The sequence below is a fragment of the Rhinolophus ferrumequinum genome, chromosome 10 (assembly GCF_004115265.2).
Source record: "Rhinolophus ferrumequinum isolate MPI-CBG mRhiFer1 chromosome 10, mRhiFer1_v1.p, whole genome shotgun sequence".
NCBI classification, from domain to species: Eukaryota; Metazoa; Chordata; class Mammalia; order Chiroptera; family Rhinolophidae; genus Rhinolophus; species Rhinolophus ferrumequinum.
Window position 1 is genome coordinate 87806053 of NC_046293.1, and position 27865 is coordinate 87833917.

Consider the following 27865-nt stretch of genomic DNA (forward strand, 5'->3'; position numbering starts at 1 on the left):
TCAATTGGTTTCTAAACTCCAGAAACATTACAGTTCCCAGACCTTCGTAACAGAGACACGCCATAGCACAGGGGTGCTCAGTAGGTACATTACCGGGTCCGTTGCCCAAGTCACCCCCAGCCCTTTGTGACTCCCTCATGTTTTACACAATCTGTGCTCTTCATTTAAAGGCACTTGTAATGTGCATCCTTGGTCAGTAGGTGGTGCAATGAAACCATCTGTGGTATAATTAAGCGCTTGCCTAAAGTTCTGACAGCAGCAATGGAAACTCCTGCATTTGTGGTGGTATCCTTAGGTTTTTGTGGATGAAAAGTTATGTTTATAAAGAAGACTGTGAGACTTTTAAAGAATATACATTGATTATGACAACTAGGAGACCAAAGTGGGGAAAGAAGGCAAAACTACCCAACATGCTGTTAGTCAAGAAATGTGCCTGAAGGGTGGGACAATCTGGCCCAGTGCTTGGCAAAGCCCTAGCTGGGGTCCACGTGAGGAAGTTTAGAAAAAGGCCATGGACTGGAAAGCAGCAGGTATCAGGCATATGATGAGTACACAGGCAGGAGCCACTCTATGCAGAGGAGTAGTGGAGGCTGAGGAGAAGGGCAGCTTGCAACATTCCCAGGTTTTCTCCATGCAGCAAGATGTCACCAGGTTGAAAAACAGCAGCTCTGAGGTCCTGTGCTTCCTCAGCAGAAGATCGTGCTTCTCCCACATCGTGCGTTCCCACCATCCCAGATCTCCCAACAAAACACATGTTCAGAATCTCCCTTCTAGTTCCTTAGCTCAAGCATCCATGATCTTTTCGGGAAGTCTGTATGTCCTCCTCCGAGCAGTCATCTCCAGCCAGGAACGCAGAGTTGTCCAGAGGGTAACCAGAAAGCTCGATTCAAAACACAGGAATTCCCCACTGTTGCCCGCGTGAATGGGGAGGATCGTAGAATTCAAAAATTGCAGATGATGCAACTGAAAGCCTCCCCATCTACAGAGGAGGAAAGCGGCGTGTGGCGAATCACTGGCGGGAAAAGGGCCAGGACCCCGGGGTCTTGCCTCAGTCAAACCATCGCTTTCTTTCTGCACCTATAACGCTATCTACAGGAAGGGAATGGATTCTCGTTGATTTCTTTTATGGTCTCTTAAACTTCTGATCAAAAAGAGCCTTCTGCAAGATCTGTTTCAGATTTTTTAAATAATACTTGATGATATCTTTCATGTCAATGACTATTGATATTATTCCTGGTCACTGAAACATGAATAAAACTGTCACAAATAACTTGTTTGGCCAGCCATGCACCTTAGCCAAAAAGAATGTGAAAAGAAAAATCAAGCTGTAAGAATTGAACCCTGACTCCAGCTCTCATCCTGAGTTTTAGGCTCTTCCTGCTTCTTTCCATGTGACTCATCACTATGAGTATGACACTAGTAAGAGCAGCAAAGCCCAGTAAATAAAGACTTGTGAACGCATACTTTTTTCAACTTGTCCATATAAGGTAGCTTTAAAACGTGAACACTTAATGGTAAGACACAGGGTCTATTTCACTATGAGGTATTTGTTTTTCTGCTGAATCAGTAAGCACTACCAGGAAAGATGACCCAGAAGGCTGACCAGTGCAGGCATCCAGAAGATCAATCCTTCTGCAGCCCTCTCTATGCTTGGCTCTTGGCTCCATCATCCTTCCAGAACTCTTGGTAAAATGTGTATGGGGAGTCTAGGCAGTCTCTGGAATCAGACTTCTCAGGCTCCTGTTCTACCCTGGGATGAAAGCTTATGGTGACACTTCCATGGCTTCAAAGAACTGAACAGTTCCATGTAGCCACGTTATGAAAATTATTACAGAACTGTGAGAGGTGGGGCTTTGCAAAGAATGGTGCCACTCCCATTCTTATATAAATTATGTTTTATTTCTATAGCATACAAAAGGTATAAATATGACTTATATAAAACCAATCATCTACACATTCAAGCAGTAAGTCTATAAAGCTAGGTATATATATGTGTCTTGTCTGAGCCAGAGCGAGCAGGAAGAAGCAGGCTTAGATCCGGTCAGCCCACGATACTCCCCTTCCCCAGACGCTGTCATCTACTGTACTGGGAGACAAGTGGACAGCTTTCTGTTTTCAACCAGGGCAGCTTATCAGACAGCGTATCAGGCTGGTGGAGCCGGAGGTCTGAGGGGCTTTGGGCACTTCTAGAATGAGGCACTTGATGGGAGGCATGCCTGAGATGGAAACCAATCGTGTCAAAACAAAGCAGGCTGCACTTGCCAGCAGGGAAGGAGCAAAGGGTTTTCTTATCTCTCAGGTCTCCTTCCTTCACATTGCTATTTGGTGGGGAGCAAGGAAAGAGAGGAGGCCGAGACAAAAGGGGAGTCCACAGAAGGGAAACTGAATGCAGCAATAGCCACTGCTTTCCTGACCCGCGCTGGTAAACAGCTCAGTGCACAAAGGCTTGGGGTTGAACAATGCTGGATGCAGCCCGTACAAAGTTCTTGGATTCTCCAGGTTCTTACACACTCTGAGACTGCTGAACTGAGAGCAGCGTCATGATTTGTTGGGAGATGCTAATAATCTGAACGACTCAGCAAAACTCTCACGATCTGTGAGGCAAAGTGACTGGAGCTTGATCTGTACCAGTGACCCAGGCTTCAGGGAGCTAACAATACTTCTATCAGGGAGAAAGGCCCAGAGCTCTGCCCAACAAGGTCTGCAGACTTCAAGAGCCAGCTGGCTGGTCCTCACCGAAGACTGCTCTGACACGGCTCTTGATCATGACAATGACAAGTTTCAATATGTAATGATCTCTTACTTCTTCCATGGTCTACAGGTGTGTGTGTCCCTCTATACTAATGGCTCCGTAATTACACAGCTGTGGGAGGCACTCCTGGGCTGAGAGTGAAGGCAACTGTCAAACTATTCTTAGTCTTAACTAGACTAAGTCAATCTCTTCAGTTTATGCTTTCAGTCTAAACCAAAATTAAGACAATTATAAAAAAGTCTCACTTCATTGACTACAAATGTGGCCATATGATTGACTGGCATTGGTGCCAGCCAATCATCTCTGTGGGAAGAAAGGGAGGTGGGGCCCCGTGGCATCAGTACCTTCTAAGCCCCAAGGGGACAACAAGCTCGCTCTAAGAAACAAACACCACACTCCCTCTGATAAAGACAATGCTAGATTTGTTTCCCAGTGCGCACTAGCTCTTCTCTTAGGGAAGGTGAAGCAGCTGACATCGCCCCCTCCCATGGGTAAGCTGGGGAGGATAGCAGAATTAAGCCACCTGCGTGGACTCAAAATGATCACGGGCTTTGGGCTTCCCAGTCCTGGTGGTAGACGATACTCTAAAAACCACGGTCACCAAAACAAGGCAATGCTCCGTAACAGTGAATGCAGCCGAGTGTCTCTTTGGATCCAATCTGTAGGACTGTTGCCTCCCAGAGACAATCCACTCCCCACTCGTACCGTCTCATGACCACAGGCCCATTTGGGAAGATGCCCAAGTCCAGAAATGACAGAGACATACCCGAAGCAGAGGCTGGCAAACGACAGCCCACCATCCAAGCCTGGCCTGCTGCCTGGTTTTGTAAATATTCACTGGCACACAGCCACACGCGTTTGCTCACAAATCGGCTATGGCTGCCTTTGCAGTACAATGACAGAGCGGAGTAGTTTTAAGAAAGACTACCTGGCCATTTGTGGAAAAGGTCTGCAGACCTGGAGACTAAAGGCAATTTAGGGAACTGTCCCTCTCTGAAAAGGTCTTCAAGACAAGAGACCTAAGTATTTAATCATTAGAACCTGATTCTAGCTGCAAGTTGCCAAGCACAGGGAATCTGACTCTCGAGGCACAGAATCTATTAGGCAATAATAACCTCAGGAGTCACCAGTGTGCCCTGGATGAGAACCTCCCTGTGCTTTGATTAATCTCTCATCTCAGTTAAACTGTAATCCTGGACCATATCTGTGACACTAGAGAAGAGGTTGTGTGTGTGTGTGTGTGTGTGTGTACACACATATACGTGTACACACACACACGTATGTATTTACTACACATACATCCATTCAGGAATCATTCCAAAAGGGGCAGACTGTCTCATATGTTAGGGCGAGGGCAGAGGGAGGCCACTGTCTGCTCCTGAGGGGTCTGTGGTGAGAAGCCCAGCCCCATGCGTGCTTGTGTCTCATTCACACGCCAGCTTGCTGTCAAAGCTAGAAAGCCCAATGGCAAAGGCCTGAAGTGCACACAGCGGGTAGTTGTAGTCCAGGGTGAACACGTCATCGGCCACACGTCCAAACTGCATGACTATATAGTCAGCTAGAAGCAGAAGGAAAATAGGATGTTAGAAGATAATGGGAAAAAGCCTGTTAAGGTACAGAAAAAAAAAATCCTCCAAATAGGTCAGAAACACCAGGTCTCTTTAAAGTGGGAAACTTTTATACAAATGGAAAGAGGCATTAACACTGTCTGCTAACCATGAGCAAGGTTTCTATTAGGACTCCTCTCAACTACAGAGAATGGGGGACCACTCCTGCCCAGCAGCATGAAAGGGGTAAGAGAAGAGTCGAGAGTGGCCTGCTGGGAACAGCACAGCCTGTGGGCGCCAAGGACCCTGTACTGAGTGAGGTCATTTGCATTTGCTCCCAAACAGCCTGGCCTACGACTTCTCTGACCGGCCACAGGAAGAAATCTCTCACTATCTTCTGTCCTCCTCAACACAGGGCTTCAGCAGTTTTACCGTAAAACTGGAGTTTTGTCTTTCCAAAGAAAGCGTTTATTAAGTAATGCTCTCCTGAACATAGACCATCAATGACAGGAAATGCTCGTTTCCCACCGTGTAAGAACCGCCTTCCCCCCCTTCCCACCTAGCCCTTCCTGTGGGCTTACGGTCACTTTCGTGGACTATCTGAAAGTTCTTCACAGACGCCTGAGTGACCCGACCATGGAAGTTCAGGACATAAGATTGAGTGTCATCATTCCAGACAGGCGCTTTGTTGTGTAGCTCAATCACGTTCTCCATGGTTTTGTTTTGCCATTTGGAAAGCAAGTTCACATGGTCCTGTTCAAAAGTAAAATCATTACTTTGTACTGAGAACCACAAAAAAACTATGTGTTCTCAACTCCGTGAGGCAGAAGGTGGAGTAGGGGAGTGTTTTCTCCATTTCAGAAAAGGGAAAACAGAAATAAAGAAAGCCAAAAACTAAGCCAGTTTTTTTTTTGTTGTTTTTCTTTTGATTCCTACAGACGATCTAGTTTCTCTTTGCGGACTAGGTGGCTGCAAAACCAAGCACTTCGGCAACTGCTCTGCAACTGCACTCACACTGAGGCTGTGGAGTGACGGTCTCCTGAAGAAGAGAATGAGCAACACGCCAGCCTGGGGCTTGGGAAGAGTCAGTAATTTGGGGGTTTATCTCTTCTGTATTGTATTCTTTTAATACAATACAGGACATTCTTGTCCTTTTGAGTCTTTTGCTGATTAAATATGTTCTTACTCACATTTTGTGGCCGAAATGGGATCCGTTCATGATTCATGTTCATCCCTGGAATGATCACAGACATTTTCCTAGGACCTTTAAATCCAAGTACATTTGTTTCCTAGAAGGTAGGAAAATAAGACAGGACGTGGAAACAGAAAGGAAAACGAGACCACATTCTTTTTTTTTTTTAATGTGTTTTTCCAGGCCCCTTCAGCTCCAAGTCAAGTTGTTTCAATCTAGTTGAGGAGCGCACAGCTCACAGTGGCCCATGCCGGGATCGAACCAGCAACCTTGTTGTTAAGAGCACCGCGCTCTAACCAACTCAGCTAACTGGCCACCCTGAGTCCCCATTTTTGACAGACTTTCTTGGCCATGTAAAATGCTGACAACGTCAAGAGCACTAAAAGCTATTTTGTTAGTACTGTAGTTAAAGAGAGACAGAGAACCAAGACAGGAAAGTGATGCTACACCTCTTTTTAAACCAAATTGAACACTTGAATTTAAAATAGATTCTACTGGTTTGAAACTTGACTCTTACTCTTTAATCTTAAGTGAACTTTGAGACAACTATGAACAAACTGTCCAATCTTGTCATCATCAATAAATATTCACTTCCCGTGAGAACAGGGCACTATGTGATCTACAATGAGAATTACGCTGTAAATTCCATAGGCTGATTCAGGAGGCAAACACCTCAAATACTTGTCAAGTCAGGCAGCTTAAACAGGAACAAAATAAGCACATTAAGGAGGTGGATATATGTTTGTGTGTGTATTCATATACATATACACACACGACAGTCATGCATAGCTAAAATATTTCATTGATTCTGAAGCTAAGAGAAAAATACTATACATTATAAAGTGTTATGTCAAATGGTTCTCAGTCACCTAGATAAAATCTCACAGGACTTAACTAATTAATTAATTAATGAGATTAATTCCAACTTAAGAAATGTTGAGACTTTGGGATCAAGCACAGCTGAGTGGGGTTAATGCCTTCTTGCTTTCCTTTCCTCAACAATCCTCTGAATGCCAGCTACGCGCCAGGCCCCGTGTCCCTGTGGATGTAGCAGTACGAGTTTACAAACAGGTGGAGAAGGTTCCTGTTGATGAGGTTAGTGATATAACCTGGGTTCAAGAGGAAGCACAGTGGGATGTACACAAAGCAATGGCAACCTCATCTAGTGGTCCGGAAAGACATCGGGGGATTTGGCAAAGGGCGGGGGACGGCTCTTGGGTGAGGGAAGGTCATGGTGCAGCAAAGGCATGACAAGAGGGCTACTGGGGCTAGAACGATGGGAACAGGACGGGGAGAGCGCCCCACAACAGCCAGAAAGGAAAGACTAACGTGTTAGGGCTTTCATCTGCACACAGTGAGGAGCACAGTGGGATTAACTGGAGCTCTGTTTTAGGAACATTTATCTGGCAGCAGGTAAGAAAGGACTAAAAGCAGAGATACCAGTTTCTAATTATTGTAACCTCTGGCCAGTGGGTAAGAAGGAATAAAAGTCTGGGTTAATACAATGGTATTAGGAAGAGAGAAGAGCAGATAGGCAAGACATCTTAAAACAGTAAAAAAAATAACTTGGCAATTCATAAAAAATGAAAACTTGAATATTTAGGGAAAATAATACCAGCGACAGAAAAGGGGATCGCAGAAATAGATTCAAGCTTGGGAGGGAAGTTTATGAGTTCAGAGTTGGTTATGTTAAGTTAGAAGTGCCAGCAGGGCACAGGAGATTAAGAAAGAGCATGTCAGGAGTTTGGCTCTTACGTAACAGATGGCTGCCAGTTCCTGCCGGGTATGGGTGTTTTCTACCAGACCTCTGGCTCTGGCTGGGCTGACACCATGGTCGTAAACTGTAAACTTGGTCCCCATGAGGTTGGACCTAGAGTGAAAAGAAAAAGACACCATAAAGATCCATTTTTTTTCTCTTACACAAACATAATCTGGGAGAGGTACAAGTATGTGACAGTGGAAGCCTATTTGCTTGTTGTCCAAATGTCTAAATGTTCACCATCACTTTTTCAAAGATCTCTCATTAAAACAAAGAAAGGACTTAGATTTTCTTTTAATGTTTTTTCTTTAGATTGCAACATCAACACATGCTCACTGTAGGAAAAATATGGATTGTTCTGAAAGTACAGTGCTATGTTAACGTAAAAATAAAAGGCCAAAGTGAGAGGAAATAAAAATTTATTTGAGATCAAAAAATAATAGCTATTCAGGAAGCACTGATTCAGGCAGAAACCCAAATAGTGTTCTGATTAGGAGACAAAGGCAAGGGGTATTTGTGAGAAAGGGAAGGGAAACAATCACAGCACTAGAAAAAAGGCGTTTCTATTGGTGCAGTAAAGGTAACATAGTGACACTAATTCTAAACAATGTTTTTAATTTTTAGTCTGGTAGCCATCAGTCCAGTAGTCATATCTGCTTTCTTATTATCCTTGCAAACAGTTCTTTGGGACAAAATGTTGCTTTAGGCTCAGTCCAAAGGTTATTTTGCCCTGTTTTAACATTCCAAAGGTTTGAGGCATAAGACATATAAGGCAGTTCCTCTGGGATGGCAGCTCCAGCTCCATTTTAAAGTGGCTCCATTTGTATTATTTTTTTACAATAGGAATAAAAGCATCTGAAAGAATAGGACAGTGATACAAGGCTGCTGTCACCTGAGTTTGCCAATATAACTTTGACCTTCACGAGATAAATCTGTTGGATCAGTGGAAATAAGGTAGTTGGATGTTTTGCTCTTTTTCCGCTTTCTCCCTGCCAGCAGAAATATCTGGAAAAAGAAAAAAATGTCAGTCACACATGAAGTCAAGTCAAGTCACGCCATGGTTTCTCGTATCTATTCACTTAGCAAATGTTTAGCAAGTGCCTATCATGTACCAGGCCGTCAAATCTTTGAGTTTTCTTTTTAAAAAACAGACTTGATTCACTTTATACTTCTCGTATAAAACTATGTGGTGGCCACATAGAGCCTGCGTCCTCTGCACGGAGTGTGGGTCTCTACAAGATGGTCAGCGAACTCCTGACAGGGAGAGTTGGTGAACATGGTCTCCTTCCAGAGGTCGGGGGTGAGACAGCAGCAGGTCTTGGCGATGGCATCAAAGGCGGCCTTGGCAAAGTCGCCCGGGGTGGCAGGGAAGCCCGTGCCTAAAGTGTAGCAGTCCTCGATACCATCCATGAGCAGCAGCTTCTTGGGTCCCTGCTCTGGTGAAGGGGATGAGGCCACCAGCACAGAGCCACAGTGGCCAGTCACCTTGCAAGGGTGGGGCTTGCCACTTTTGTTCCCTCAGGAGCCCTGCTGCATCAGGACTGCGAGGAGACCGGCCAGCATCATGGCCACACTGATTGCAGTGGCTATCCCCTTGGAGCCTTTGATACCCAGACCAACACGTCCACTGTAATTTCCAATGGTGACAAATGCCTTGAGCCTGATCTGCTGGCCAGCACGAGTCTGCTTTCACATGGACATAATCTTCAAAACGTTATCCTTGAGGGGCGCCCCCAGGGACAAAAACCAAGAATCTCAGCTTCCCTGATGGGCAGGCAGAAGTGACAGATCTCCTCCAGGGACCTGATCGGGTCTTTGACCAGGCGGCCTGCTGGGTGGAGGGCATCCGCTCCTTGTCCTCGGACTGGCCTACACGCGCTCTGCGGCCTCGACCCCCACCCAGACAGAGGCCACCGAGGCCTCCACCAGGGTGCCCGGGGGTCTCTCGCTGTCACAGCCCTGGCGCCATCTGCCATGTGGTGTTTCCTCAGAGAAGACCAATCTCTGGGTCTTTATTCCTTTTCCTAACTCTCATTATGCTTCTCAGAATTCACTGTCCGGGTTTCCCCACTGTACAACTTTCTAAATTTGCTGGCTTGGTTCTCTATATAATTATTTACAACTTTATCGCTAAAACCTCCAGTGACTTTTTAAAAAGCTTCACCCGATTCCATGAATAAGAGTCTTTCCAATTTTAGGAGACGGATCCTGAACACCCACCTTTCCCATTCTTTGCTGCAACTGCATTCCCGACAGTGTTTTTTTGTATTTTGTTGGGTTTTTGTTTTTGTTCTTTGTATTTTGTTGTTTTTATCACCCTTGTGACTTCAGTGATGTGAATACTCTCATATTTATGCGTCCTTCCTAAATCCTACTGGACTTGGACAATACTAGGAAAGCAGAGGAGTGGTCGCAGCTAACGGGGGACATTAGAACCAGACAGGTATGGGATTGAATCCGGCTGCCTCTTATCAGTGTGACTTGGGACAGTTATATCACTAAGCCCCAGTTACCTTGTCCATAAAGCAGGGATATAAATCCTATCTTACAAGGTTGTCATAGGATTATAGGTGATAACATACATAAAGCACTTAGCACATGTCTGGCACACTGTAAACAATCAATAAACAGTGATTCTAATAACAATGATATCTACTAGCATCATCTCATTTGCAGGCTCTTAAAATCACCCACTTGGACCTGATATCAATACAAAATACACTGTTCATTAGCAAGTATTAAATTGTCTCAAACTTATGTACAAAGTAAATTAGAATTTCTGGGATGAGAAACAGACATTTCACTTGTGTGCTCTTCTATAATACATTTCCAATTCCTGCTAGTCCCTAAAACTTGCTCTCTTTCTTCCACAAAGTCATGTTCTCCTAAAGTAAAAATAAGAGCCAAAGAACACGCAGCAGCAACCCTGACCCCCAAAGAGGGACGGAGGTAAACATAACTATATTCAAATATTCCCTTCCATTTTCTTACATTCTGGATGAAACTCTTTTCTTTGGGGTGGGGGTAGCTTTTGCCTATTAGACTATGAGCTCTTGGAAGACAGTGAGAGCACAGCACCTGGCAATTAGTAAGTACAGTCTACTTCTGGCTGCCTTGGTCTAATACCAGTGCTAGTCCCCTGTCACGAGACCCATCAACAATCTGGCCTCACAAAATTCTTCCCCGTTTCTCAAGATCTGTCTTAAGAATCAATTCTCATACCTTCCGATTTTCATCCTTTTCCAAGTGCATGTAGTAAGTAGGGAAGAGACCCCGATCCATGCCTTTTCTATCCCTGGTTATCCGACACTTGACTGTGATGCCTCGAGGGGCAGGACTATAAGCAAAGTCCTCTAAATTCTCTACTTCTCCCAGCTGGTTATTAGGTTGTTGGGCTGCAGTACCGGAAGCTCCAGTGTCCTGAAACAATAGTCACACATGAGCAACGGGGGCGAGAGGGGGTTGGGTCAGAACCCTCATATTCTCTTTGAGGAACACTTAATGGATAAAATAACTGACTGATGTAACCCTATGTCTTCAGTCTTCTGACAAAATAAGGGGAAACTCTGAGAAGTTAAATAAGCATATGAACATTGGGAATAATGAAGGCACTAAGAACAAAAATGGGACAGAGTTTCACAATAGCTGGATTGAGACACAAGAAATTAAGAGGTCATGCACTTTAAATTTGAGCTTAAATCTTTTGAAGCAACCTCATTCAGTAATGGTATTTAAATGCTGAAGATCTACTTAGGAAACAGTTACATTAACTCCAACGGAAGCCGTTTCAGAACTACATACTATGGTTGATTTCTGGCTGGAGGTAGAATCCGGTTTCTCTGCCTCTGAATATGGTGAATGAGATCTTGATTTTTTTCCTTCTTCTTCCTCTCCATCAGTCTCCTCCTCATCAAAGTTCAAACTACCTGAGATACCTGGCAGCGAAGGAAGAACTGTCAAAACAACTTATTTAAAGAAGAAATCTTTGAACCAAAGAGAATTTTAATTTTCTTGCTTAAAACATGCCAAGCTATTCTGACTTAAAACACAGTTACTCTATCCAAATTTTGACAATTCTTTCTTCATAATCTCACTCAGATACATCCTGTTTTCCTTTCCCACTGCTGCCACCTTAATTTAGCTCTTTAAAACATTATGTATATGGGAAAAAGTATTTGCAAATCATGTCTTATAAAGGATTAATATGTGAAGACTCCTACAACTCAACAACAAAACAAACAACCCAATTCAAAAATGGGTAAAGGCTTGAATAAACATTTCTCCAAGGATTAAGTGCCTGAAAAGATGCTCAACATCACTAGTCATTAGGGAAATACAAGTCAAAATCATAATGAGATACCAGTTCACAAGTATTGGGGTGGCTATTATCAAAAAAAAAAAAAAAAAAAAAAAAGAAAAGAAACCAGAAAGCACTGTTGGTGAGGACCGGGAGAAACGAGAACCCTTGTGCATCGCTGGTGGCAATGTAAAATTGTGCAGCCACTGTGGAAAACAGTACGGTGGTTCCTAAAAAGCTTAAATATGGAATTACCATATGATTCAGCAATTCCACTTCTGGGGATATACCCAGAAGAAAGCAGAGACCCAAACAGATACTTGTACACCAATATTCAGAGCAGCATTATTCACAATAGCCAAAAGGTGGAGACAACCCAAATATCTATCCACCGATGAACCGATGAACAAATTGTGGTGTATACATACAATGGAACATTATTCAGCCTTAAAAAGGAATGCAATTCTGATTCATGCCACAACATGGATGAATCGTGAAGACATTACGCTCAGTGAAACAAGCCAGACACAAAAGGACAAATACTGTGCGACTCCACTTAGTACCTAGACTCCACGCGGTACCTAGAATAGTCATATTCATAGAGAAAGAAAGTAGCATGGTGCTTGGCAGGGGCTGAGGAGAGAGGTAAATGGGGAGTCACTGTTCAATGGGTACAGATTTTATTTGGGGATAATGAAAAAGTTCTGGAGATGGGTAGTGGTGATAGTTACACAACAATGTGAATGTATTTAATGCCACAAAACTGTCCATTTAAAAATGTTTAAAATGGTAAATTTTATCTTATGTATTTTTACCACAATAAAAAAAAGTCAATGATCCATTGTTCTCTGTATCAGTCACCTTTTTTCCCTGCATTTTGTTCATTTTTAGTCTAACTAATTTGAATTGGGAATATCTGAAATGCTACTACCTTGGATTTATTTATTTTTTTTATTTTTTTTAATTCTCTCTTTTTTTTTTTTATTGGGGAAGGGGAACAGGACTTTATTGGGGTACAGTGTGTACTTCCAGAACTCTTTCTCCAAGTCAAGTGGTTGTGCCTTCAGTCTCAGACGTGGGGGCACAGCTCAGCTCCAGGTCCAGTTGCCGTTGCTAGTTGCAGGGGGCACAGCCCACCATCCCTTGCGGGAGTCGAACCGGCAACCTTGTGGTTGAGAGGACTCCGCTCCAACCAACTGAGCCATCCGGGAGCTCAGCGGCAGCTCAGCTCAAGGTGCCATGTTCAATCTTAGTTGCAGGGGGCGCCGCCCACCATCCCTTGCGGGACTCGAGGAATCGAACTGGCAACCTTGTGGTCGAGAGCCCACTGGCCCATGTGGGAATCGAACCGGCAGCCTTCGGAGTTAGGAGCACGGAGCTCCAACTGCCTGAGCCACCGGGCCAGCCTTACCTTGGATTTATGAAGCACCTCTTATAGAAAATTAAAAACTATTTGATTAAAAACTAATTTTTCATTTTATCCTCATATTTGTATGAGTTTGAGGAGGAGATACTAGTAGTCTTTTGTTTCTTATTTGTTTATGGGACATATGTGGAGAGGAACACACATAGAAAAAAGTGTGATGCATGTTAGAAAGGAAGTATGGCACTCATATTTACATGTGAGTCATTTGCCCAAGAGCAAGAGGCAGAGCTAAGACTGAAACTAAAGCCCTTTTTTCCTTAGTCTGTAGGGTGACATTATACCCCAAATAATAGTTAAAGTAGCTCCCAAATCATGAATTTATAAGTAGACTTAGCAACAAGCAGTGTGGCTTTTTTCTCCAAACTGTTTCCTGCCCACATTCAACCATCTCAGAAGAGGGACAGTGACAATCTATTTTTACACAGTTAACAAAATTGGTGTTAGCTTTTCTCAAGGGCACCCAATGACAAGGCAAAGGCCAGTTAGAAAATCTCGTGTGAAAACATGTCTCCACACAAAAACTTATACATGAATGTTCACAACAACATCATTCATACTAGCCAGAAGCGGAAGCAACCCAGATGTCCATCAACTGATGAAAAGATAAAATATGGCATATCTACACAACGTAATGCTATTCAACAATAAAAGGAATGCAGTACTGACCCATGTTACAACATGGATGACCCTTGAAAACATTATGCTAAGTGAAAGAAGCCAGTCGTATGGACCACATAGTATATGATTCTATTTGTATGAAATGCCGGGAATAGGGCACTCCACAGATGGAAGGAAAGGAGATGGGAAATTGCTGGGGCTGGGGGCGGGGGGTTGGAGAGAAATGGGAAGTGATTACTAACAGGTATGAGGTCATGAAAAATTTGGGGGTCATGAAAATATTGTAAAATTGACTGATGATGGTTGCAGACCTCTGCGGATATATTAAACACCAATGAATTGTTTACTTTAAATAGGTGAATTGTATGGTATGTGAATAATAGCTCAATAAAGCTACTGTAAAATAATTCTTTGGTTTGTAAAGGACATTTTTTCTTTTGTTTTCTAAAATATTAACCTTTTTTGGTAGCAAAATGGCATGAAACTCTTGGGATCTCAGTACCATACGGGAATCTTTACTTAATGCTATGTTTCCAAATGCCATTTTTATACCAAGAACTCAGTTTACGTGAGTATGTGTCTTAAGATGGAGAGCAAAGATTTCTCCCAAGCTTCTAAGACAAGCCAATTGGACCTACTTAAGGGTTATAATCTGCCAAACTGACACCTCTTAAATCTTAATCGAGAGAGAGCACTGAATGGGTTTTAAGTAAGATGCAACCTGTTGAGACATGAAAGGCATTAATGCATCTGGCACAGAAAGGCCAGGTCTGAGAAAGAACACAGCAGTCACTTAGTAAGGCAGGTAAAAGGGGACACCTTGGCATGTACAGTAAGGGATCAAGAACTGTACTAAGAATCAGAAAGTCTAGGTCTGCCATTATTTAGCTGGGTGACTTAGGGTAAGTAAACTAGCTTTCAGTTAAACTGAAAGTTCTCTTTGCTTTTTCTTTTGTTGTCAATATCAGTGGCAGTAAAGTGATATGGAAGTACCAAGATCACATTCTCATTACAGTCGGGAAACTGGCAGAGAAAAGTTAGGGGTTTTTGCCCTTCCCCAGCCAGATGTGGCAGACTGGATGTGCAAACCAAGCAAGTCGGCTCCAGGGCTAGGCTCCAACATATCTCCCTCCACAGCCTCTGCCACACCCACACTCTGGTCACCGACCCCGTCTGCACGCCTGACACCTCTGCACATGTTATTTCTTCTGCCCGTTTACCACCTGACTACCAGTGTGATCTGGGACAAATGACTCAGCCTCTCTCTGAGAACTGATTTTCATGTATGTAAAATGGAGAAACTAATATGTATAAACCCCTCAAAGTACTGTTATAGATATTAATTGAAATAACACATGCCAAATGGCTGACATACAAAAGACATTCAAAATGTCAGAGTCCAGCTGCTTCCACATGTGACATCTGTACACAGGACATGCATCCTTCATGGCTCAGCTTAACCATCACCTCCTTTTTTTTTTTTTTAACTTTTTAAAAATTTATTTAAGTGTGTTTTTCCAAGACCCATCAACTCCAAGTCAAGCAGTTGTTTCAATCTAGCTGTGGAGGGCGCAGCTCACAGCTGCCCATGTGGGGATCGAACCGGCAACCTTGTTGTTAAGAGCACCGCGCTCTAACCAACTGAGCCATCCATCCGGCCGCCCCCCATCGCCACCTCCTTTTGATGCCTTTCTTTCTTGTCCCTTTTTCATTGCCCTGTCAGTGTAATTCTATTTCTCCTGTTTTCTACTCTTGCATACACCACATTATAACTCTAGGACAGGCCATCAGCCAAACCATCTACTAATTCGTTTTCCTGCTTCTAGACTTGCCCAACTTCCAATTCATTCTTTATGGTGCAGAGTAATTTTCTATAGCCCAAGTCTGATGACATCATATCTCAGCTTAAAATCCCTCATCAGCTCCTATTACTCTTCAGATAAAAGTCCAAATTCCTAATATGGCCTACAATGTCCTATATAATTGAGAAAAGAGCCCACTTACCTCTCCAAGCTCCTCTCTCTATATTTCCCTTCCAAACCTTAGCACGTCCTACTCTCAGCTCCAGCCATTCAGAACTGGCCAGCTCTTCTTCCTGCATCATGCTCTAGCTTAGATATCACTTTTCCCTGGAAAGCTTTCCAAACCTTCAACTCTGGGCTAGGCAACCTTCTCTATGCTCTCTTGGCTATGTAAGTGCATGAAACCTCAATTTAAGCATTGAGCCTCAATCAGAATAAACGATCCATGACAGCAGAAACCTTATTTACTATCGTATCCTAAGTGCCTAGAACAATGCCTAATATATAGTATATGCTCAGTACATATTTTCTAAATGAACGAATATGAAGTGTGATAAAAAAATATGGTGAATGTTTAAATTTTAAAAAAAATTACAGTAAAAGACATATTGCCATTAATCCCCCTTGCTTCGAACACATTTATCCCATCGTACTTGCCACTTTCTGAAGCAGTTTTGGAAATCCTCTTTTGTGAGTGTCTTTAGTTGCGCTGTTTTGGCTGCCTCGATGTCCGGAATCATTTTGACTTTGGGAAAGAGCCAGAAGTCGCACGGTGCCAGGTCCAATGAATAAGGTAGATGATGACACACGTAATGTTTTTATTTGAAATTGCTGTATACCAGAAGCAATGTGTGACATGGAGTGCTGTCACGATGGAGGATGATTTACGGCACACTTTAAAACACACCTTCTCTCAACCGTAGCTCACACCTGACTGACTGCACTGAGCAAGTTGAAACTTGTCACACACTGTTACTGAGGTTTGATGCGCCGCTTCCCATGTGGAAGATCACTGTCTTTCCGTTGAATGGCACTCGGCAGCAGCATTCACTCTATTTTTTTATCACACCTCATATATGCATGTGTTTGAATGTACCTCTATTCTAACATTCTGTGGTACAATCTCCTGATTCATATAGCCCCGGATCTAGCAATGCCTACCTATTACAAAGTAGGCAGCTGATAAATATTTATTCATTATTGGGCTTCAGTCTTCTCATCTGAAAAGGAGACAATCAATTTCTTCTCCTCTAAAGTTATTTTTCTAAGAAGGAATAAAAGACTAAAAGGAACCTCTGAAATATATAGGAATATGTATGGAAATGGTAACTCCAATTGGCAGTAAGCAGACTCCAGTGGAAAAAGTATTAGCTTAAGTATATTTTGATCCAATTTGTGTTCCCATTAAGCTGGCTACTTATCTTTCCCCTTACCACTAGATCAATATAAAACTGTGAAATGGAGGCAGAGTGGCAACCTTGTCAAAGGAAGAGAGTAGGAACTAAAAATATCAAAAAGAAAGAAATAGGCATATATAGTAGCTAATCTGCTGATATTTTACATTTGATTCATTTTATGTTTGACTTATTTTTCTGAAGCAGTACGATAAATACTATTGTTGACAATAACCAATTCTCAGATGTCAAAGATGCTTAATACTGTCACCTCAGTAAAGCCCTAAGCCACATTATATGCAATTTTGAGTGATCTGGATTATCAACCAACAATGTCAACGACAGTAAAGGAAAAGATTATAAATGACTAAGATGATTAAATGCCTGAAGATTATAACCAACCCTCACCGTGTTTTTGGAGAATTTCCTGAAGATCTGGCTTGGAAGCAGTGTCCAAACTGCTTTCCCCATCAACACTTCCTTCCATCTCCTCTTCTGTAGCAGAAGAGCCAACTGAGACAACATGAAGTTTGGTTTCTGAACCTTGAGCATCTGGCTTCAGAAAAGCAGCTGGGCCGTCGATTCCTACGGGCCGAAAGAAAAGGAAAGAGAGAAAGTATAACCTACCATTTAGCTACGTGGGTTTGATGTATATGATGAGAATTAAGAAGCCCCAAACCATTTCACTTCTCTTTCCTTAACACCCACGGGGACATTTGTCAACAGAGGAATCCAGGATCGGTGTTCATTTTATTAATGTGCTCTGACTCTTACTTAAATAAAATGTAGTTGATATTGTCTTTAGAAACTTAAAAATAAGTCTATGGAAACAAAGCAGGTCCTGCAAAATTCAAATCCCATCCAAGCCGACAGCTCCGGGGGATGGAGTCAGAGGCTCTTAACCCTATTCCTCCTTCTACCCCTCATCATCTCAGACGATCCTTTCAGTCCTATCTATGAGAGGAATGGATGCTCTCTACCTACTCCTGGCTGCAAGATTAACTCTGCCACGAGGTAACAATCAAGACTACAAGCTCCTGGGCCAGCCCGGTGGCTCAGGCGGTTAGAGCTCCGTGCTCCTAACTCCGAAGGCTGCCGGTTCGAGTCCCACATGGGCCAGTGGGCTCTCAACCACAAGGTTGCTGGTTCAACTCCTCAAGTCCCACAAGGGATGGTGGGCTGCGTCCCCTGCAACTAGCAAAGGCAACTGGGCCTGGAGCTGAGCTGCGCCCTCCACAACTAAGATTGAAAGGACAACAACTTGACTTGGAAAAGTCCTGGAAGTACACACGGTTCCCCAATAAAGTCCTGGTCCCCTTCCCCAAAAAAAATCTTTAAAAAAAGACTACAAGCCTCTCAAATAGGCTATTCTGGACTAATTCATTTGGCATCTAAAACAACAGCTTTAGGATGGACATAAAATTTAAGGCATCTTCTACTGATTAGACCATTGCTTTTATTATAACTCAAAGACCCAGAATTTGGTTATAATAATTTATGAAGGTAGCATAGTCATGATGCCATTATTGTTTCTTTGGCCCCTCTAAGACGCCTCCTGCTTTCTCTAAGGTTTGTAAAAACTGAACAGCAGCAGTCAGAGATGCTGCCTGAATACACACCCTGCAGGACGACATCGCTGTGAGGGGTCTGAGGTTCCACCAAAGGAGTCTGCTCCTCACTAGCTCTTGGCTTTAATCGGCGTAGCCTGGCTTCTGGATTGGGCTGCACCATGAGTGGCTCCAGGCGCTTTTTTCTCTGCCTCTTCTCCAGCAATGCTCTCTAGGAAAATATTGTGATATTATAGCCAGGAGAGTTATGACCAGTCCTAGTGACCTGTTACATTTACAGTGTTTCATTGATCCTTACAAAACCTCTTGTAAATTAATTTTCCCACTTAAGAAATGAGAAAATTGAGGCCCACATAGGTGCAAGGATGCATTCATTTCATTTAATACTTAATGAATCTATAGATAGATAGACAGATATATATAGAGATACAAATGCATTCCTACCCAAGCTGAGACCATGAGCCAAGTCTATTTAATATATATAGTAATTATGATACTATTATCAATGCATGATCACAAGTTTAAACTATGTAAACATATATGCACAGGGGAAAAGATAAAGGAATACAAAAAAACCATATTCTTTAAGTGGTAGAATATGAATGATTATTTTCCTTATTCTAGTTTTCTACATTTTTAAATTTTCCTTTTGTAATTGAAAGAAAAAAATAAAACTTATTATCTTCTCAACCCCAAATATTTTCACGTTTTAGTTAGCAAAAGAGCAATACGCTTTGCTTTCTTGCCCCTTTTTACATATTCAAAATCAAACAAAATCAAACAAATTAGGGGCAAGGGCAAGAAGGAAAAAAAGTATCAATTGGAACATTCAAAATAGAAAGCAATCAACTCCAAGGATAAAACCAAGATATAGAATAAGGTAGCAAGAAAAGTCAGGAAAAAAAGCACGAGAGACTATGAGAAAAAAATCCAACAAGATAGAAAGGAAGGTACTAACTAACATATACTATTTTTTTCCACATTATTTTTTTTTTTATTAGTTTCAGGTGTACAAAGCAACACAATAGTTAGACGTTTAAACCCCTCATAAAGTGATAACTCACCCCCCAAGCTACTACCCTTGACATCTTATATAGCTGTTTCAATACCATCAACTATCTTCCCTATGTTGTACTCCACACCCTGTGACTATATATACCTATATAGTTAGTTATAGTTGACATTCAATATTATTCTACTTCAGCTTCAGGTGTATAATGCGTTGGTCAGGCATCTACACAGTCTATGACGTGATCCCCCGATAAGTGCAGTGCCCATCTGGCACCTTACATGATCTTTACAACATTGTTGACTTTATTCTCCCTACTGTATTAACTACCACTTTGCATTTCTCAATGCCTTCACCTTTTTCACCCTGTCCCCAACCCCATTCCCATCTATCACCCTGATAGATCTAGCACCTATTTGGCACCATACCTAGTTATTACAATATTATTCACTATATTCCTTAAGCTATACCCTACATCCCCATGGCTACTGTATAACAACCAACTTCTTAATCCCTTCCCCTTTCACCCACCCTTAACCCCCCTCCCATCTTAAAGAAGTCCCTCTAAGAGTCTTTGTAATATTGGTTTAGTGGTGATGAACTCCTTCAGCTTTTTCTTGTCTGGGAAGTTCCTTATCTGTCTTTCAATTCTAAATTATAGATTTGCTAGGAGAGTAATATTGGTTGTAGGTTGCTGCTTTTCATCACTTGGAATATTTCCTGCCAATTTCTTCTGGCCTGCAAAGTTTCTGTTGAGAAATCAGCTGACAGTCTTATGGGGGCTCCCTTGTAAGTAACTAACTGCTTTTCTCTTGCTGCTTTTAGGATTCTCTCTTTGTCTTTAACCTTTGGCATTTTAATTATGATGTGTCTTGGTGTGGACCTGTTTGGGTTCATCTTGTTTGGGACTCTGTGCTTCCTGGGCTTGTATGTGTATTTCCTTCACCAGGTTAGGGAAGTTTTCTGTCATTATTTCTTCAGATAGGTTTTCAATTTCTTGCTCTCTTCTCCTGCTACCCCTATAATGCAAATGTTGGTACGCTTGATATTGTCCCAGAGGTCCCTTAAACTTCCTCAATTTTTTGGATTCTTTTTTCTTTTTGCTGTTCTAGTTGGGTGTTTTCTGCTACCTTATCTTCTACATCGCTGGTCAGATCCTCTGCTTAATCTAATCTTCTGCTGATTCCCTGTAATACGAGTTCTGACAATTAAGTTCGCGAACTCATCCTAGAAAAAGTGCTACATATTTCATTGCTGAATATCAATACGGTCACCTTCGAAGTACTCCACTTGGGAAGCTATGCACCAATGCCAGTGCCTAGTCCATCCTTCAAGGCAATTCTGGAATTCTTTCTCTGCAATGGCCATCAGAGCTGTCGTCGTATTACCCTTGATGTCCTGAATGTCACCAAAATGTCTTCCTTTCAATATTTCCTTGATCTTCGTGTAAAGAAATAAGTCATTGGGGACCAGATCAGGTGAGTAGGGAGGGTGTTCCAATACAGTTATTTGTTTACTGGCTAAAAACTCCCTCATAGACAGTGCCATGTAAGCTGGTGCATTGTCGTGATGCAAGAGCCATGAATTGTTGGAGAAAAGTTCAGGTCATTTTTATCTTAACTTTTTCACGCAGGCTTTTCAGCACTTCCAAATAGTAAACTTGGTTAACTATTTGTCCAACTGGTACTAATTCATAATGAATAATCCCTCTGATATCAAAACATCGTTTTGACTCTTGATTTGGACTGGCAGAACTTTTTTGGTAGTGAATTGGCTGACTTCCGTTGTGCACTTTGATGCTTTGTTTCAGGGTCATATTGGTACACCCATGTTTCATCACCAGTGATAATATGGCCCAAAACATCGTCTTGCCTCTCCAAAATGTCTTGACAAACGTCAACTCTCCTTTGCTTTTGTTCATTGGTAAGCTCCTTTGGAACCATTCTTGCACACACATTTCTGGTGCCAAGATTTTCAGTTAAGATTTTCCTAACTGTTTCTCTATCGATGTTTACTTGGTCTGCTATGCTTCTCACAGGCCACGATTTCGATACACAATTTGACAAACTTTTGCAACGTTTTCATCAGTTCTGCTCGTTACTGGCTGCCCTGACCTCTCTTCATCAGTAACATGTTCTCTCCCCTCAGAAAAATGTTTATTCCACTTGTACACTGCTGTTGTCTTCAAGGCATTATTCCCATAAACTTGGACTAACATGTTCCTGATTTCACTTCCACTCTTGGCAAGTTTAAGAAGAAATTCAATGTTTGTTTGTTGCTCTAATTCAAGCTCATTCTTTTAACAGCACACAAAAACATGCAACAATAATAATAAATGTTACTCAGCAAGACACCGCCACACGTCAACACAAACACAGCTGTAAGACACTGATTTTCCAAGGTTATGAAACCTTACTGAGCTGTATGTACAGTGCTGTCAATGTAAGCGCATGGTGGCAAGTTCACAAACTTAATTGTCAGACCTTGTATATTCTTCATTTCCATTATTGTAGCCTTTATTTCTGAGTGTTTCTTTTTCATGTTTTCCATCTCCCTGTTTTTAAAATATTTTTATTGGGGAATATTGGGGAACAGTGTGTTTCTCTAGGGGCCATCAGCTCCAAGTCATTGTCCTTCAATGTAGTTGTGGAGGGCACAGCTCAGTTCCAAGTCCAGTTGCCATTTTCATTCTTTAGTTGCAGGGGGCGCAGCCCACCATCCCATGCAGGAATTGAACCAGCAACCTTATTGTTGAGAGCTTGCGCTCTAACCAACTGAGCCATCCGACCGCCCCTCCATCTCCATTTTTATGCTCCCCATCTCTCTGTTGAAGTTCTCCCTGAGGTCACTGAGCGTTCTTATAACCAGTGTTTGGAACTCTGCATCTGATAGATTGCTTATCTCTGTTCGCTTAGTTCTTTTTCTGGAGCTTTGTTCTGTTCTTTTATTTGGGACATGTTTCTTTGTCTCCCCATTTTGGCTGTGTTTGTTTCTATGTATTAGGTACGGCTGCTATGTCTTCTGGTCTTAGTACAGTGGCCTTATTCAGTAGGTGTGCGGTGGGGTTCAGTGGCACAGTCTTTCTGGTCACGTGAACCACACGCTCCAGGTGCGTCCCTTGTATGGGTTGTGTGTGCCCTCCTCTCATAGTAGAGCCTTGGTTGATAATTGCACATCAATGTGAGGGACTGACCCTGGGCTCACTGGTTGTGAGGACTGGCCTTGACTACAGCGGAAGAGTTGTGCAGGGGCTGATCCTATGGAGCAGGATCTCCCTCAGCAGGACTCTGGTGCCTGCCCAATACGCCCCTTGGGTGTGTCATCCTTGGAGGTGGCTGGGTGATGCTCCAGCTCGTTTTGAAGCTGGGCACTGTGAGCACAAGCCCCAAAACCACCTTGGAGGTCATCTGCTATAGGTCAAATTCAGCCACAGCGTGCCCGACCCGGGGCCACCCCACAGGAGCCACAAAGAAATCCACAGATGGCTGCTGCCTGTGCTATGCTTGGAAGTGCCCTGAAAGGCCAAGTTGTGAACCAAGGCCGGCTGCCGCTAATGCTGGCTTAGGGCTGCTCAGCTAGAGGTACAGGATGTGCTCAAGCCAGATACTGCTTGTCTGGGTCCCGAGAACCTTTGAGAGACCTTTCAGGATGAGCTAAGGCAGAAAGTTTGTATGAAAAAGCCACTGGAAGTGGCTTGGGTGTGTCTCGAATTGCTAGGGCACGGTGTCCCCCCACAGCCTAAATACCCCGCCCGATCTTTAATGGTCACACGCATCTCTGCTCCTTCTACCAGTCTGGAGGTGGCTTCTTCTGCAAGTCCTTAGTTAAAGGGTTCCAGTTGAGCAAGATTTTAGGCGATTCTCAATAATGTAGATTAGCTGTAATTTTGATGTGGTCGTGAGAGAAGGTTACGGACACGGACAGTGTTTACCTACTGCACCATCTTGGTATCGCCAGATGTACTATTTTTAAGCTTTGGCAAATAAGAGCTTATAATATAGAACTTATGATGGATCTGGGATAGCTCAGAATAGGAAAATACCAAGTCCCAAGCTAAAAAATTAAGCCATGATTTAAAAGTAAAGATATTATACCCTACTTTACTGTTTCCTATACAAAAAGCCATCTATTTACTTTTTTCCATTAATATTGCTTTTAAAAAGTGCCACTAACAAGAAGAGTTACTCCAAGAGGTAAGACTATGGATAGAAAAGGAAATGTGCTTTTCCTGAACTGCACTGATGAAAGCTCAGACAAATTCAGAAGGCAAAGAAGAAACAGAACTATTTTTATCCTCTCACCTTTGTTTACAGTAGGTCCTCGAACAACATTGTTTCATCCAATATCATTTCGTTATACTGTTGATGGGATACATAGCACTTTTACTCTTGTTTACATCAAGAGTAAAAATAGTATGGTAAAAATAGTTTTGCTATACATTGCTTCACTTTAAGTCACAGAACCTATCAACAACATTAAGTGAGGACTTACTGTATTAGGAAAAAGACTGGGGAGCTAAGATAATGAGCCAAAAATGGACTATACCATCAAGAATAAAGAAAGAACTTAGAGCAAGTTGGGAAGGAATCATTGGGGTTTTTGAGATTATTTTGAGATTCATGAATTAATATGAATAGACAGAACTTAACATACCAGGGACACTAAATACACAGGAGATTATAATAAGGTCCTCCCCACAGAACTTGCCGATAAGGTTCTTCTAGAAACTAAGAAGTCTTGTATAATGGGTAAGAAGTAACCTGCATGAAGAGATGATAAATATGAAGTATAAAGACATGAGAAACTGCCACATCTCATCTACATGGCCACAGGTATTTAGTTTCATATAGTCTCGTAACTGTGAAAAAATTGATGAAACAAAAACACAAGCTACAGCTAGTCCATTTTATTAACATATGTAAAGAAAAAACATTCTGTAGAAAAGGAGTATTCTGCTTGGGGTCCAGAAAAGGGGAACCAAAGAGCTAGAACCTGATAGAGTTTATCCAGCCTGTCCAAGACAGGAAATGCTGAACCTGGTAGACAAGAGCATTCATTCTGTTTCCTCAGGGATCTCACTCCCTTTGAGCACAAAAAAGTCCATCAGGCTTGTTCAGAGCCTTGATGAAATATCCCTCAGCACTATCTAATTTTGTTTCCTCTGATTCCTTGCTTACCAATCACACTTTTAATTTTCAATTTAACTTCTTACGCATCATATTCCAAAGAACAGAGAATTACGTGGAGACGAATGCATGCTGGAAGAGTTAGAGTTCTCATTGTAAATTAATGACCTGACATCTGGTCTCATAACAGACTGTTGTGAGTTAGACTAGTGTGGTTTGTGCCAAAGGACAATTCTGCTTGCGGTCTAGAAGAGGGGAGCCAAAGAGCTAGACGTCACATGTTAACAGCTAGGCTCACTGACAAAACCACGTTCTCAGACCTGTAAAGGCCAACCAGATTCTTGGCCGTGACGATGTGGTGAAGCCTTTCTCTATCACCTTCAACACAAACTCACTTTTATTGACAACTAGATTAAAAATTTTACACATGGGCAAACTGCAATTTGGTGAAAACTGTCACCTGATTTAACATTCTACTCACCCTCACATAATATGGATGCGGTAGAAAAGAGGTGCTAACTAAATTTCAATGTAACAATGTCAACTCATATTTCCTTTATGTTGTACCTTCCCTAAAAAGCTAAGAGTGCTTTAAACGAGGCTGCATCAACAAAGGACTCCTTACGAACCTCGGGGACAGTCAGGGAAGTCAGGAAGTGAACCAATGCCTTCATATGCAATTAAAATATGTGGCCTTCAGGGCTGTAAGTGCCACATAAAATAAACCTTCCATTTCCCAATTTCCTTGAAATTGAACAATAAGTCAAAGAATCCATCTTCTGCAGAATCCCGTAATATGCCCTACTATCCTGAGGGCAAAATATCAAATGGTGATGCCAAAATAAACGAGGAAATAAAGATGAGATTAGATGGGGGGAAGGGGGGCGTTTCCATCAAAGGGCTTAGTCCAATAAAATAATCAGATTTCCAGTCAAGATGGCAGAATAGACAAACGCTGTGCTTGCCCCTTCTCACGACCACATCAAAACTACAACTAAACTACAAAACCATCACTGAGAATCGCCTGAAGTCTAGCTGAACGGAAGTCCTATAACTACGGTCATACTCAAGACTGGTAGGAGGCACAGAGACGAGGAACGGGCCTATGCGTGACGATTAAAAAGCAGAAAGGATATCTCGGCTGCAGATGTCCCCCAGAGGAGCAAGGGGTCCCAGCCCCACACCAAGTTCTCCAGTCCAGGGTTCCAGTGCCGGGAAGAGAAGTCCCCACAACTTCTGGTTGTGAAAACCAGCGGAGATCATGGCTGAGGGAGACAGAGGGCGGCTGGAGTCCCAGGCGTTCCCAGGGACCACGCACAGACTTACTAGCTCTGAACTCCAGCGCTGGGGCAGCAGCTTGAAAGTTGCCAGGGACATTCAGGGAGGAACTTGTCTGGCTTCAGGACAAAGGCGAGAGGGGCAGCTTTCTCTCAGACAAAAATGCTGGCAGAATCCACTGTTTCTTTGTTAACCCTACCCCCTCCCAGTGTGCAGATGCAAGCAGCCATCATATCTGAGTCTTCATCAACTTGGCTACCCTGACCTGATAATTCCCTGAGATCCCACCCCATCTAACGTTCGGGCCCACCCAAGCTCACTCAAGTGGTTTTTCCATACAAATGACCTGTCTTGACTCATGCTGTGGACTTTCCTAAAATCTCTCAAAGGTTCACAAAACCCAAAGTAGCAGCATCTGGCTTTGGTGTGCCCCGAGCCTCTTGCTAAGCAACCCCAAGCCCAGCACTGGTGGCAGCCGGCCTTGGTTCACAGATGGCCTCTTGAGGCACCTCCAAGCCCAGCGCAGGTGACAACCATTTGTGGATTGCTTTGTGGCTCATGCCAGGTGGTCCCAGGCTGAAGTTGACCTGCAGCGGGGCCCCAGGGCTGACACACCCGGTGGCCAGCTTCAGAAAGAGCCAGAGCACCACTCGAGCGCCTCTGAGGATGACACACCCAGTGGGCAGACCGGGCAGGCACCAGAGCCCTGCTACAGTGACTCCTGCTCCATAGGGCCAGCCCCTGCACAGCAGCTCCTCCACTGTCATCACAGCCAGTCCTCACAACCAATCAGCCCGAGGATCAATCAGCAACCGAAACTCTACATCAGGAGGGCACATACAGCCCACACAAGGGACACACCTGCAGCACCCGACTAGGTAACCAGGGAGACTGCACCAAATAACTAACCTTCCTGGCACACAAAGTGAGATCATAAGATAAAATGAAAAGTTGTAAATCAGACTTCTTAAAATACCAATTCAATGCACTGATCACTGCCTCTCTCAGAGGGGTGTGTAGAAATAGATGGGCAACCTGACCTCAAAGGACTATGTTGTATTTTAATCCTTTGTCCACCAGATGGCATAAATGTTTTCTACCTAATGTGTGTCCATATCAGAGGAACATCACAAGAGTGAAAATCTTTACATTCTACAGCCAGCTATGGTGTCCACATATCCTGAAAATATGAGCACCCTAGTGAAACTAATAAAAACAGAGGCAAAATATACTCCACGGGAAAGAATAGCTCTTCAATCAATGGTGGTGGGACAACTGGATATGCAAAAGAAGGAAGCTGGACCTGCATCTCACACCATATAGAAAAATTAACTCAAAACAGATCAGAGAAAGTGTAAAACTCTTAGAAGAAAAAATAGGAGCAAGTCTTTGTAACTTTGAGTAGACAATGGTTTCTTAGATATGACACCAAAAGTGCAAACAACGAAAGAAAAAGTAAATTAAAACTTCTGTGTTAAAAATGATACCATCAAGAAAGTAAAAAGACAACCCACAATGGGTGGGTTGTCTTTTTACTGAGTTAGCTCAGTTGGTTAGAGCGTGGTGCTGATAACACCAAAGTAGCCAATTCGATCCCCGCATGGGCCACTGTGAGCTGCGCCCTCCTTAAAAAAAAAAAAAAAAAAAGACAACCCACAGAATTGGAGAAAATATTTACAAATAATATTTCTGATAAGAAACTTGGGTCTAGACTATGTAAAGAACTCTTACAATTCAACAACAAAAAGACAATAATCCAATTTAAAAATAGCCAAAGGATTTGGATGGACATTTCTCCAAAGAGGACATACAAATGGTCACTAAGTATTTTAAAAAATGCTCAACATCATTAGTCATTAGGGAAATGCAAATCAAGACCATAATAAGATATGGTTTCATGTTCACTAAAATGGCTATAATCAAAGACAGGCAATAACAAGTATCAGCAAGGATGTGGAGAAACTGGAAGCCTCATACATTGCTGATGGGAATGGAAAATAGCTCAGTGCCTTTGGACAACAGTCTGGCAGTTCCTTAAAATGTTAAACATAGAGTTGCCATATGACCCAGCAATCTCACTCCTACTACCCAAGGTAT

General features: G+C 42.7%; 1 protein-coding gene across 1 annotated transcript in view; it reads right to left on the reverse strand.

Moving 5' to 3' along the window:
* Nucleotides 1-1040: 1040 nt before the first annotated feature.
* The window catches only part of TULP3 (TUB like protein 3), a 63512-nt gene continuing 36687 nt past the window's right edge, over nucleotides 1041-27865 (reverse strand). Inside the window, exons 3-11 of the mRNA XM_033118399.1 lie at nucleotides 18407-18566; nucleotides 17196-17372; nucleotides 11052-11185; nucleotides 10473-10670; nucleotides 8143-8255; nucleotides 7247-7361; nucleotides 5490-5588; nucleotides 4881-5052; nucleotides 1041-4310 (exon numbers count right to left, since the gene is read on the reverse strand). Of these exons, the coding sequence (XP_032974290.1) occupies nucleotides 4177-4310; nucleotides 4881-5052; nucleotides 5490-5588; nucleotides 7247-7361; nucleotides 8143-8255; nucleotides 10473-10670; nucleotides 11052-11185; nucleotides 17196-17372; nucleotides 18407-18566 (1302 nt within the window). The 3' untranslated portion in view covers nucleotides 1041-4176. The remainder of the gene's footprint in view (nucleotides 4311-4880; nucleotides 5053-5489; nucleotides 5589-7246; nucleotides 7362-8142; nucleotides 8256-10472; nucleotides 10671-11051; nucleotides 11186-17195; nucleotides 17373-18406; nucleotides 18567-27865) is intronic.